At 32.5% G+C, this 14709-nt stretch overlaps 1 protein-coding gene across 1 annotated transcript; it reads left to right on the top strand.

Annotated features, from left to right (window-relative positions):
• The first annotated feature begins 10058 nt into the window (after positions 1 to 10058).
• On the top strand, positions 10059 to 14472 carry LOC123543005 (ficolin-2-like). The gene is made up of 5 exons (XM_045329063.2): positions 10059 to 10143; positions 11431 to 11598; positions 12358 to 12506; positions 12955 to 13051; positions 14324 to 14472. The coding sequence occupies exons 1-5, from the start codon at positions 10059 to 10061 to the stop codon at positions 14470 to 14472; spliced, it is 648 nt and encodes a 215-aa protein (XP_045184998.2).
• The last annotated feature ends 237 nt before the right edge of the window (positions 14473 to 14709 follow it).

The following is a 14709-nucleotide window of genomic DNA, read 5'->3' as shown; positions in this document are numbered from 1 at the left end:
TAAGACAGGTTATAATGTTACAGATATAGATTTGATGTCCTGTTTCTAGACGATAAGCTAAATGGCAAACACATATACTGGTCCCGTCTTAGGATTCCGTCAGCCTAGATAAGGAGAGCCACGAAAACTAACTCAAAGTAAAGGGGGAGGGGCGATGCAAAAAGTAGCGCAAATGCAAGGGGAAAAGAAGTGGTGGGGTAATAGCGGGAGTAAGGAGGAGGAAAAAATGCATACAACAAACAAGAAAACATACGCAACAGACAATACAAGACAGACAGAAAACCAAATGAAAATAGGGGCACCGCCTTGGAACAGACAGTGCCAACCTCGCACTTACCCTATTTTCAACAAGTTAGACAACACAATGTAAATAAATTCCCCGCTGAGAAAGGCTCTAACATTAGCGCAAAAATAAAAGATTAATAAAGAAAAAACATAAAATTAAGGTAAATCTAAGGTATAATTACACCAATGTACTCAACAACTTGTCTGAAGTCAGAGGACCAAGAGCCTAACTTTTAAAGGCACGGCTAAGAAAACTGCAAGACAAAAACTCTTTCTCTAATTCATGTTTAAACAATTACTTTACCTATACAAAAAATTCAATTTTTATTTGACTTTTTAAAAATTCTAGATTACAAAACCATTCTGATTGGTTGTTGTGAAAATGTATGAAAATCGTCATTTTACTACATGTGTTCGCTAAAATATGAAAAATGCAGCATAAATGTGCAAAATGAATAAAATAATCAGAACAGATGCAGACCAATGTACGATTTCAAATTAAAGATCATATACAAGATGAATTTCATTCATCATTTCGAGTTTTAGTGTAAAATTGTGATTTTTAAAAATTCTGTTTTTGTTTGTTTACATTTCGCCAAACATGTGCACACTGCCGTGACCTCTAGACCGGATGTTCATTAGGGAAGGTCTCGCAAGTTTTTACTGTAACGTTGACGAAAGCATAAAATATGTTGATAATCTCAGCAATTTGGAACATTGAGACAATGTGACTAGTGCACGATGGAAGATAAATTATCGCTTGTTCAATATACTAGGTACCCATTCACCTAACTGCGCGTTTACGTTTAGAAATGTACGATTGAAACGGGTTAGTATATTTTCCCGTTCATGAGTCCATGGTTCTTACAGAATCCCTAGGGGTAGGGTATAACATGTAAAGAGGCATTTTCTTTCTGGTCTGGCGCCAGTGGTCCGTAGCCCCTATTTTAAACTTCAGCATAAAAGCTAGCCCGCCCGCTTAGCTCAGTAGGTAGAGCGTTGGTCTACGGATCGCGGGGTCGTGAGTTCGATCCCCGGGCGGGGCGTATGTTCTCCGTGACTATTTGATAAACGACATTGTGTCTGAAATCATTAGTCCTCCACCACTGATTCATGTGGGGAAGTTGGCAGTTACGTTACTTGCGGAGAACAGGTTTGTACCGGTACAGAATCAAGGAACACTGGTTAGGTTAACTGCCCGCCGTATTTCTGTATAATTGCTACTGCAATACTCGATCACTTGGTTTTTTTTCAGAAGTCAAATCGGCCAATTATTGCGCTAACCCCCTACTGTATTTTTTTGCGTTTGTAAAACTCGTAATTACTCTACTTTCAAGCTGCCCTGTTCTGGCCTTAAACTAGCTGTTTTCGTAGTTTAACAATTATCATAGGTAAACAGTCATTGTAAGAAGGATAACTAGTATGGAACAGGTAAATTAAGAATTGTTTCCCTTTAAAATCTGATTGCGTTTCCTTTCTTTTTCTGGTCTTGCAAGGTGTGTTCTACGTTTAGAAAAAGTCACCTAGATATCAATAACTCATAAACTCAGGATAGATAAAACATTCATTTCAATATTTCCTATATTTCAATTAGCCCATATCAAATTGTTCATCGAAATAATACTTTTTATACCAAAACAAGGACACATATCAAACAGGGAAAGCCATTTTCCAGAACACAGATCACCTCCCGCCCAACACAAAAATATAAAATCAATATCTGGATTATTATTAAAAAACCCTTTCATTTCAAACTTCTTAAACTGGCATTTTTTCAGTTAGCTTTAGCTTTTGGATTTCTAGCTGAAGTTATTTTAAACAAATGTATCATTGTCGGATGGAAATTTCTTAAAACTAAAAAAATGATTTGTAACAATGGAAAAATTTATGAACAATCTTTTTAATGATTAAATACATATTTCACTATTCTAAATTTCTTTTTTTAACACTTTCGTCATAATTGCTTTTTTCGCCCATACAGCCCAAAACTTACAGTACTTCGTAGACTCTATATTGTGTATTATTACATACTCATTTAAAAACTGCATTTACTTTCAATGGAATGTCAGTTTCATGTATGTCGTCGCATGTAAAAGTTCTTTAACGACGATATTTTCAATTTCACTCAGGCTTAATAACAGATTTGTATCATTTATATAATGATTTTAAATGTAGATGCGTATGTAATAAAGAATATGAGATTTGCATCGAGAGATATGAACTCGTTCTTCCGCGAAATAATATGGCGGTCCTAAAGTCGCACAACATTTCCACTGCAGAACTCATGCATATTCCTCGATACAAATCAAATAACCTATAAATATATGTCGATGTTATGCTATGACTTTGTTTATATACATACTATGAAATAAACGGAGGTATACTTAAATGAGACTGAAAACTATAACAACTAAAACAAAAAATACATAAGAATAATTGAATTATTAACCGGCCTAACATTTTGCGGGTTAAAAACTTTCGAATGAATCATGGAGAGATACTGATTATAGTCATCATAACATTATATGAATTTTATGTAAATGTCGACAGAATTGTTCAATGAAATTGCATCAAAGCTTTTAATATTCATTAGTACCTTCAAATCTATCATTTATTTATTTTATCAGACTATTTGATATTTATGATTTATTCACCAGATATAAATCAGCTGAGGATATGTTAAAGGCATCTAATTGCTAAATGTCAAACATAGAATAGAATGCAGTAGAATTTCGTTTTAATTAAAAGGCTAAGTGATCATGCGACTATTTAAATATGCTTTTGTAACTTGCATAGAAAATATTGAAGTTCATGAAAAGAAGTTATTTCTTCTATTTTTAGCTGTAGCTGCATCTTTCAGGGGTCAAGTTTCAAATTTTGAACAAAGTTAGTGGAGAAACTTTCAGTTATGCTACAGACTACGTTCGATTAAAATCAATTAAGAGATTCATTTGAAAAAGTTATTTGAATGTATTTCTTTTTATTTTAAGCTCCAGTGGCATATAAGTGGAGCCAGTGGCCCGTAAAAGAGGCAGACAAGAAGAAGTTGTTTTAAGATATCCTTTTTTTTTTTAGCTTTAAGTGGCATCTTAAAGAGGCCAAGTATTCCCATTTACTTGGGTTGAGAACTATATACTTATGTTCCAGCCGAGGTTTGATGAAGAAGATCTATCAAGTGATACATGAGAAGAAGTCAATTAAAGGTACTAGTATTTCTATTTTAGCCTTCGCAGCCCCTTAAAGGAGCCTATCGCCCCTTATTGAACAAAGTTGGTAAAGGACCTAACAATGATGCTGCAGACGAAGTTTGATAAAAACCAATCAAGCGATTCATGAGAAGAAGTTATTTAAAGACATTTCTATTTCCAGCTCTGGCTGTCGCTAAATGGTTCAATTTCTCTCATTTGAACAAGCTTGGGGGAGGACATTATGATAATACTACCGGCCACGTTTGGACCTTATCATGATGAAGATCTATCAAGTGGTTTATGAGAAGAAGTTGTTTAAAGGTGTCTCTATTATGCAGCTCAAATGCCCTCTATAAAGAGACAAAGGACCTTATCATGATGATACAGACCACGTTTGATGAAGATCTATCAAGTGTTTTCTTAGAAGTAGGCATTTCTATTTTTAGAATTAGAAGCCCCTTAAAGTGGCCGACTGTTTCTGTTTGAATAAATTTGGGAGAGGAATTTATAAGTTTGATAAATTCCAAGTTTAATGAAGAACCACCATGCAGGAAGTCATTTAAATGTATTTTTATTTCTAGCTTTAGTGGCCCCTTAAAAAGACCAAGCGCCCCCATCTGAATAAATTTTAGAGGGAACCTAATAATGATGTTTTTGATCTGTATCACGACGTTCCATGCAACGGTTAATGAGAAGATGTCGTTTTTAGTTATTTTTAGTTTTAGCTTCAGTTTTTCCTGAAAGGAGCCTACTGTCCCTATTTGAACAAAATTAAGAGAGGACATTATAGTGATGCTACAGACCAAGTCTGATGAAGATCCGTGTTGCAATTTATGAAAAGAAGTCGTTTAAAGCGGCCTGTAAAAGGACACAAAATTTCCCATTGGAATATGATTTTATAATGATGCTACAGACCATATTTGATGAAAATCCATCAAGCGGTTCATGAGGAGAAGGTTGGACTTGCGACAATATCAAACATTCTGGCTTAATATACAAACTGGAATATGGAAGTATCAAACCTTTATGTAAAGAAGAATATATACATGCATATATATTAGAAATAATATATCTCATATAGTGATTTGTCGCTGAATAAATCATTGTTTGGAGTTCAGATGCGAAGGAATTATATCACGAGGTCGTAGCCAGGGTGATATGATAATACGCATCTGATCCACAAACAATGATTTTATTCAAGAGCAAATCACTAAATGAGATATATTATTTCGATTCTAACACGTTACCAAGGACTTTAAAGTATATCCTTAACGGCATTTATTAAATATTTGTCCGTTTTCAATTGGTTTCTTTTTCAGCGCGCTGCTATGCCGTTTGACGCTATAACGTAATAATTGTGACGTCAGAACAGTGAATTGTTGTATAATAATTCACTGTTTTCAGCCTTCATTGGTTAATAAGAAAATGAATCAGATCATGTTAGAATCTCACACAAGTTAACAAAAAGAAAAGGTGTACACTGGTATTTTTACGGTAAAATTATATAAACACATGCTATGTATAATGGGATCGGTTTTCATTAATGTTTTATACATTATCCAATTAGATTAATTTCACAGGTACTAACAATGTTTCAACCAGAACGTTGCAATGAATATTTCATTGTTTACTTTCTGTGATAATGTTATGGCATTCACTCATTTTGTTGAATGTGACAATATAGCTCATAAAAATGATGAAATATTACATTCAATATAAAAGACGAATCATATATTTGAATTTTAACATTTATCATAGGTAATATAAAACACTCTTATATCAACACGTCATTTTAATAAAGAACTAGAAGCGGGTATATATGCATTTGAACTAAAACAGAGAGTGTGCTTTGCAATTAAACAAAATGTGAAATGTTCTATAATACATTACGAATTCTCTTTAATTTTCCAAGGTAAAAAAAACTGTGTTTTATGGGAATGTGTTTATATCAATATAATCCTATCACGTTTTGAAATTTGCAGCTATGCAATCACAATGAGAGTCAGCCCGTGCCTTGGATAGATATCCAAAATAAATATAATATAACATGAAAAATATTAAATACAACGTTTTGAGAAGCTAAAATTTCAAGGTTAACTAACAGCAATACATCTATCTAATTACATACATAAACTCAGTTCATTAAGTATGTATTTTCAAACCCTGCATTTAACCGTGATGCTTATTTTAGCCCAAAATTTTATTTTTAGCACGTAAAGGCATTAATAATGCGCTCTATAATTAATACCATAGAGATGTCAAATGTACTTACTGAATCTACACGATACTCACATTTTGGTATATATGTTTAACTTATTAAGTATGACTGCAAAATAATGTGAAAAACCAACATTTTAGTGAATATTTTTAACTATTTTTGGTATTATTTTGATAGGCTTTTTGTTTCAAGGAATGTCATAATTTTGAAAGATAAAATAAGAAATAAAGATTATATTGGCACTGAGGCTGATGCTCTGCCTTTAAAATGAAAACTTTAGACATGATATAGTACAGTTTATATTCAATATCTCGAACTCACTTATTCCAAAACTCCGTCACGTCCCGTCCAGAAAACACTCGGACAAAATATCGAATTTCGTTTATATCGAAGTAAAATGCTCGATCCGTGTTAATTCGAAATACCGAGTTTCAGCTTTGGTTTGTTTCCATATTGGAACAATCAGGACAGTTATATTCGCATTTATTACATACTGTTAGTTACATTGCTTGTTGGTGACAGGATACGGGATATACGCTGTCGAGGAAATCCATATCAGACGAGAGCGGAGCTCGAGCCTGATATGGATTTTCGAGACAGCGTATATCCCGTATCCTGTCACCAACAAGCTGTGTAATGATTTTATCTTGCCGACTACCCTTTACTTACATGCCATAATCTAATATTTTGTAAATTAACAAAGCGGCAGCTATTTTTTTTTAAATCTAAATTCATATCTGAAATGTACTAGCAGGATATGGAATATATCCTGTCTCCACGTGACGTCTATTGACCAATAGAAATGCAAGAAACTTGTAGGAGGCAAGATAACTAAAATTTTTACAACTGGGTTTCAATGGACCGCGATTGTGCAATATTTTTACATATCATAACATGGAACGCTTTAATATCGGACGTGGAATTTTTTATTAACGTTGTAATGGAAAGAACTGCGTGACGTCCAAGTTGACGTCATTATCGTGGAAAATAATAATGCGAGTCAGTTTGATTTGTTTATTGCATTTTCGGCGAAATCATTTTCCAATAATTTTCCCTGTCTTTCGTTACATAACGATAATTTAGATATAAATTAATCATTTGATAGTTGATATGTAATTAAAAGGTTATCAAATTTTTATGTGGATAATGCACTCGTTCTTTCGCGGATAATATTGCGCTCCTAAAGTCGCGCAATATTACCGCTGCAGAACTCGTACATATATCAACATACAAAGTTAATAACCTATAAGTATACAATTTACCTTGGTTTAAATGCATCAGATTTTTTTACAGTGTATTTACATATTAAAGATAGTTTTTAACAATTTTCAATGAAGTGAACTGTTTTCATTACCTCATAGGGAAGACATCGCTCTTTTGCTGGTAAAAATTTAAAATTTGTGAACAGTTGTTACAGTACATCACAAGACGGATAAGTAAAGGTATAATTACACTGAGCTGTAGTTCTATGTGACATTAATATTTTAATTCTGATCATAGCTCAGTCGAAATTCATAGGTGTATAGCTTGAACTATCCTTTCAGGTTTTGTTTCATTTATGTGTAAAGTGTATGGAAACTCATAGATACGTGTATGTTATATATGTCAGAGTTCTTATAAATTTCTGAAATTAACATTCGTGCGATGTAAGGAAATACATAAATATTTCCAATTGACCTAATGAGATTCCATAAAATGTTCCAAGTTACTGAATTCGATTCAATATTAATTGCATATCATCGTAGAGATGATATTTAATTAGAAAATTGACTGTTTTTATGTGTGGCGATACACAAGTGGGATGAGTTTTAAAATTCAAATACTTTTCCAGTGAGAATATGATCGCATAACAGAAAAGGACTCGTCATATCGGGATAGAGAAACGCTGTTAAAATATTGACTGAAAATTTGCGTTTAATGAAACAGCCGTCAGAATGTCAAAAATGTCAGGAATATTTCCAAAACTGATTGTTCTAATGTGTTTTGCAGTTTTCTATGACTGTAATTATTGCACGAAAGACACGTGTAAGACTTTTCAGTTAAAAAAGAAAAATCTTAATATAATATTAATTGGACACGGAATACTTGAAACACAGGTGGATGTCCATCACGACTGCGCGAGACATTGCTTCTACTACAAACTTTGTAAATCATTTGACTTTCATAGAAAGGAGCGTTCTTGCAAACTGAATAACGTGAGTGGGGATTCTCCAGAAGCGACCTTTGAAGACAAAGCCGGTGCCATTTTCTCAGATATTACAGAGTGGCCATGCGTACGTAAAATATGTTATATTTATGAATTTATTTCACCATAAATTACATCAATGGTTTGTAGCCATTCCATTCCATTTGAAGTAATAAATTTCATTATATAGGGAAATAACGACAAGGCTAATCTTAGATGTTTAAAACAATTGCGTCACATGAAGTAATGCCATAATATTATTAGGAAGTTAATACGCTAAGCATTCATTTCAAGTTAACCATGTTTACGTTTGATTCGCTTGTTTTTAGAAAAGGTCTTCTGTGAATTTCGTTGAATATTTATTGATGCAATTTTAAAGAGTAATAATTCAATGTTCTTTAAAAAAGTAAACAAAAGATGAACAAATTTCTAAACAGTCATATCTCTTTATTGGACACTCTGACGATACCTTATCTATGAAATATATGCCATATAAGTGATAAAATTATATTATTTTGAGGTACATGCAATACGATTCAACCGTATGCTTAAAAGAAAAAAGTGAAATTGGATTTTTTCCTTGAAAAAAAAAAATTAGAAAATTTCATACGTTCTGAGAAAAAGGGAAAATCAAACTCATTGTTTAATTTGTAAAATTTTGAAGTTCCAAAGACCCATATCTTTGATGTTATTTTTTCTTTTGATATATTTTTTCTTTTTATTTATTTTATTATTTTTTGCTATTTCTTAATCAGAAATCAATTTTTCTTCAAAATCATATCCACGACCTGTCAATAGTTGAATATAATTCACAATATAGTGTAGTAAGCATACTGAATGTACTAAATTATCTATGAAAAACTGCCTTTTGAAAAGCTTGATTAATAAAGGTATTAAATTGTTCACTCTTACTATGAAGGAAATATTATTTAAGTCATCTTAAAAACATTTGTTATTCGAATAAAATTTTCAACAAGATTGTAAACTAAGTCTGTCAGAAAAAATCAAATGTAAACACAATGCAAAGGAAATATTTTGAATTAAAAGAGAAAGAATATGAAGTAAATTTAAAAAAACAACTCGAAAATCTATGTATCTATCTATTATGTTGAATAAGTTGGTTGGCGTCACCAAATAAGCACACTTTCATGAAAAAATATGAAAGCTTTTCGAAGGAAAAGACACTCAAACCTTTAGGTTTTTACTTAATAGTAAAATCCAAATAAATCACTTAGTATTGTCCGTAAATATTGACCTTGCGCTCATTAATCTTTGCCAATATTTTCTGGGGTTTCCATTAGTATACGCAGTACTATTTATTTGTATCTTAAAAAGATCTTTATTACTGAAATAAATTATACAAATAACCAATGACACGGTGGTGTAGTGGTAAGCTGTCCAACTGCCACGCACGTTACCACGAGCTCAAAATCACATCTGATCATTTTTCTTTAAAGTCAATGTAATGTTATATTATCGATATTGCTTTTATTCTTACAATATTTACGTAACATATTTCATTGTTATACCATAAACCAGCACAGTCTTGTCAAAACATGTTTCGCTTCAATAAACTTCTTCAGTTGAAATATATGAAATACACAATGATATTTGAAATATGGAAATGACGTAGACGTGCCAAATGAACGTCGATGTTTAGACGCCACAAATGGCTCATAAATGTGAATCATGAAATAAAACGTCTATTTCACGAATTCTAATTGTTTTCTCTTGCATTTATTTTCTGGAAACGCTGGTGACAAGTACCTTTGCCTTTTATCTAAGATTATTTTAAAGATTTTTATTCATCATTTTCGACAAGGATAACTTGACTTCATGTGTATTGGCCATAAAGTTTCATCAAATAAGTGTGGCAATGTTTTGAACTAATAGTAATAAGTTTGCAGCTAAAATTTGAAAAGATGGTCCAATGCAGGACTCGAACCCACAACACCGAGACTGACAGCTAAATGCTTTGTCCGCACAGCTACTTGCACATGCGACATTGTTTAAATTATAAAGGAATACATACGCATTAGTCATATCGCTATTTAGCTTTGGACATCGGGAATTAATTTGCGGAAATATACGGAATATTCATGAGTGTCAGGCCAATACTTACGAACAATAGATATATGTTCTAGAATACATAGTTCACTTTGTAAATTGCGTATTTCAGAATATGGCAGGCAAGTGTGGTGAAAGTACGTGTTCAGAAAAACAAAGATGCGTTAACTACAAAGATACATTTCTGTGCATAGACATCAGTAAGTCATTATATTAACAGAAAATAGAATGATAGAGGCTCAAATGAATAATTCAATGCTCCGAGTGAGGCTCGAACCCACATCGGTGAGATGCAAGTTATTTGAAGTCGGCTTTGCCACTTTGCCACGGAGGCCCAGGGTCTTTATTTGAAGGTGGTCTTTATTCATAGGTTAAAATACACTACATGCCTTAAATAAAGAAATAGCATATCCCAAACAGTGATTTGTCGTTGCATCAAACCATTGTTTGGAGTTAAGATGCGAAGGAATTATATCAAGAGGACACAGCCGAGTGTTATAAGCATTTAAACAATGATTTTATTTAAGAGCAAATCACTGTTTCAAATTCATTATCCCGATTCTAACACGCTGTCAAGTATCATTATGTACATACCTGACCAAATATTTCTCAGATTTGTATGTTTGTTTATAAGGACAACAAATTGGGTCGTGTAAGAATAGGAAATAAAACATGGTCTTTAAAGACAGATAGTCTCTGTTCAAAGGAAGGTGGTCTTTAGCACAGCGTTGGCAATGATTTTAAAAGATGTAGCAAAGCAAATAGATTTTCGGTAATGTTGTTTTGTGACGTTTGAAAAATATTGTTTTTGTTTAAGTAATTTAAATTCTGAGGCAAATGGAGGATTTATTTTAAAAGAAAGCTGTATCGTTTTATCGTATGTAGAGGATTTATATACATATCTATATACATTTTTTTTTGCATGATGCTTTAGATATTTTTTATATTAGCGATGTCATTATTATAGCGTGTGCGTAATGGAAGCAATATATGACATGAGGAGAATATCTATTTTATATGTACGCAATGTCATTAATATAGCCTGTGCGTAATGGAAGCAATATATGACATGAGGAGAATATCTACTTTTATATGTACGGAATGTCATTAATATAGCCTCTGCGTAATGGAAGCAATATATGACATGAGGAGAATATCTACTTTATATGTACGCAATGTCATTAATATAGCCTGTGCGTAATGGAAGCAATGTATGACACGAGGAGAATATCTACTTTATATGTACGCAATGTCATTAATATAGCCTGTGCGTAATGGAAGCAATATATGACACGAGGAGAATATCTACTTTATATGTACGCAATGTCATTAATATAGCCTGTGCGTAATGGAAGCAATGTATGACATGAGGAGAATATCTATTTTTAAATGCTAGCAATGCCATTATTATAGTGTGTGCCTAATATAGGCAATGTATAGCATGAGGAGAATATCTATTTTAAATGTATGCAATGTCATATTTACAGAGTGTGTAGGACTTCCTAATATACCAAACGGATGGGCAAAGCTTGACGCATCTGACAAGTATAACGACACCGCGTCTGTATATTGTCATGAAGGTTTTGTCACAGAGCAGAAGTCCGTCAAATGTCAGCTGAATGAAAAGTGGGAGACGGCTACTTGCGAACAGAGAGGTATGAATAGAATGAGACAAGACAAGATATGTTTATTATAGCCTCATTCTGAATGAATACAAATATAATAAGTTATATTTACACATAAATATTCATGCAAACCTTTCTTAAAAGAAATATGAGAGACCTAGAGAACAAATATCTATTACAGAATTAAACTTTAAAGTAGTTTTATATTAATATTCTATCATAAAAATGACGTTATACAATTCACAGTAAAATCTCCATCTACTAAAACGAACAATATGTAGATATTACACTTTAGCCCTTGGAAACAGACAAAATGTATCAGGAAAAAACAAACTGAAGACTAATGCTATGCCTAAATGCCTAAGTAGACCTAAAACAAACACAAATATACATTTACAGATCTAATAATGTTTTGTACAATTAATTAGTTAATTGATATCATAGTAGTTCTTGATCTTTTTCAAAATAAGACATTTTCATGATCGCATTATTCTGCTGTTTTCTTGTCTGGTTTTGAACTGTCTTCAACAAATGACACTTTTCGTGTGATTTCATTTGCTTTTGCTCTAAGAACATTATGTCTAATTGTGTAAAAGAGAGGCTATGCTCTTGTTTTTAATTTACATGCCTCAGAATTAAAATATATAGCTTAATTGCTTATGGATATTAATACATAATATTAACGATTCCCTCAAAATCAGTGGCCACAACGTGTCTCAATTGAATCTTTGAGAGATGGCTTTCTTCATACTCCCTTTTGAAAATCATTTTTGGATTTCTTTACTAAAGAGATTCCTGCAGTACAAATAACAGATTGTAAAGACATTGCTGACAGAGACCCCGCCGCAGGCAGTGGAACGTACGAAATTCAATTGTTGAAATCACGTGGCATGTTGACAGTCTTCTGTGACATGGAAGTAGACGGAGGCGCCTGGACGGTAAGTTTTTCTATGTGAAGTAAATAAATTATAGTATTTTAGCAAATGTGACTGTGCCGATAATCTTAGATGTTTAAAACAATTGCGGCACATGAAGTAATGCCATAATATTATTAGGAAGTTCATACGCGACTGGGGTGTGCCTGCCTTGTTCAAACTTGCACATCTTGCCCGTTGTTTAATGACATTTTCATTATTAATTGTTGTGTGACGTAAACGTCATAAAGAGCGAACATTTTGTCTGGCAACTGCAATGTGTCAAAAACATGTTATTTGATGCCATGCTATTTGACACAGTGTGTTAATAATTGATTGCAGCTGAGTAAGTCAACTGGTATTTGTTTTATTTAAAGATAATGTGTTACTGTTTTTATTAAGGTATTTAATACCAGCTTAGAAATGTTAAATAAGTAAATAGTATCAATATTATTCAAATTTTATTACATAGATCATTCAAAACCGGTTTGATGGTTCAATAGAATTCTATCGAAATTTCACTGAATATGAAAATGGTTTTGGTGACATAAATGGGGAATTTTGGCTGGGTAAGTACTGTCACGTATTCTCCTGTTTTATTACGGTGATTTTTTTACAACTTTATGGTAATCAACCCTTAACTGCAATCGGCAAACAAAGTATTTTCCTTTTACGAATTCGGCATTTTTCGGTGTCTAAGGAAAGTTATGTGACGGTTGAGCTACTTTATGTCCGAAGGCTGCCGAATTGTCCATTGAGAATACGTAACCATACGGAAGTTGCCGAGTATTTTTACTGTTTTTGCCTTTAACCATGAATGAACCAGATATAATTGCCAATGAACTAATCTCTTTGATCGGGAATGGTTATCTATTTTAGTGATAAACATGTAGAAAATACCTATATATATATATATATATATATATATATATATGATTTTTTCTTATAAATCTTAATGTTATTTTAACATATTTATACTGTTACAGTAACATCGAACCTATCTTTTTCCGTTAGTTATTTTCACATTGCATGATCTCATGTGTGCTGTGTTGATTAACTAATAAATATTTAACAGAAACGATACGCCTCATTTGTTATATATTTACAAATATAAAGGATTTTGAAACGACCCCTCATTATCACCTTTCTCCCGACCTCCGTGTTCGATTTCGTCTTAATTTGGAAATGTTCATTAGGATGTTGAAAAGATAGATATCATGACATTATTTTGATTTTCTGAAAGTCTTGGGATTTATTTATTTTAGTAAACAGTTAATATACCAATATTGAATACATTTATTTATCGCGCTAGCATTTTTTTGGTGACTTTCAAGAAGTCTCAGTATGGTTTATACCCGTATAAAAGCACATCAAATAACATTCAATCCTATACATGTTTACAGAAGCTTGCTATAAAATCAGTGATTTGCTTTTCAAGAAGATCCGAAAATCAAAATAAATGATAAAAAACCCACTTTCATTTCTAATTTGCTTTCCGATAAAAATTCAGTTCCTAGTTTTTATTTAAAATATTGTTGAATCTAGTCAAAAATCATGTAGATCTAGTATTGTCGATTATGTTTTGATCTTTACCATCCTACCTTTAATTTAATGTTCTTTTTTCTTTTAAATTTAAGTGTCCAATTTTGAAATATTTTTTGGACAATGTTTTGTTTTTTCGAGAATGACGTCACATGCTGCGTATATTCTCGTAGACGAGGCCGCGCTTGATATGATTACACAAATATTGTTTTTATGAAAATCAACGTTTTTTTTTTGCATACAAAAATATAGCTAACGTAAATATGTTGTAATAATCTTTGAAACTTGCTCGTTATCAGGATTGAAATATATCCAGGAACTGGCTAGCCAAGGTACTACCGAGATTCGGCTTGAAATGACGAGGAATAACAATGGGGAAGGTTATGAAAAATACATGGACTTCAAGCTTGAGGGCACAAGTTATACGCTGTCAATACAACAAGCGTAGTAAACAGTTTTTCAGGTAGAGTAATTTAACTATATTAAACATAAGCTCGTTGTTATTAGGTTCAGTTTAAAAGAATAAAATGTTAGAATTGAAATGTAACATGGCAGTACCGTGTTCGAACCCGAGGCGAGACTAATATTCTCCCAGGGAAATTGACCTTTATATTAAGTCTGAAGTAGTTTACACTCCTCATGTTTGGACGTTTTCTATTACTTAAGGAGAACATGTTATCACTGA

This window comes from Mercenaria mercenaria, unplaced genomic scaffold, assembly GCF_021730395.1.
Source record: "Mercenaria mercenaria strain notata unplaced genomic scaffold, MADL_Memer_1 contig_3152, whole genome shotgun sequence".
In the NCBI taxonomy this organism is placed as follows: domain Eukaryota; kingdom Metazoa; phylum Mollusca; class Bivalvia; order Venerida; family Veneridae; genus Mercenaria; species Mercenaria mercenaria.
This window is presented reverse-complemented; position numbering and strand designations above follow the sequence as displayed.

Bases quoted from the DNA above. Each gene is read 5' to 3' on its own strand.
- LOC123543005 (XM_045329063.2), top strand. From the start codon at position 10,059: ATGGCAGGCAAGTGTGGTGAAAGTACGTGTTCAGAAAAACAAAGATGC. The intron at 12,507-12,954 runs GTAAGTTTTTCT...TTTATTACATAG, and splicing joins TAGACGGAGGCGCCTGGACG to ATCATTCAAAACCGGTTTGA. The intron at 13,052-14,323 runs GTAAGTACTGTC...GCTCGTTATCAG, and splicing joins AAATGGGGAATTTTGGCTGG to GATTGAAATATATCCAGGAA.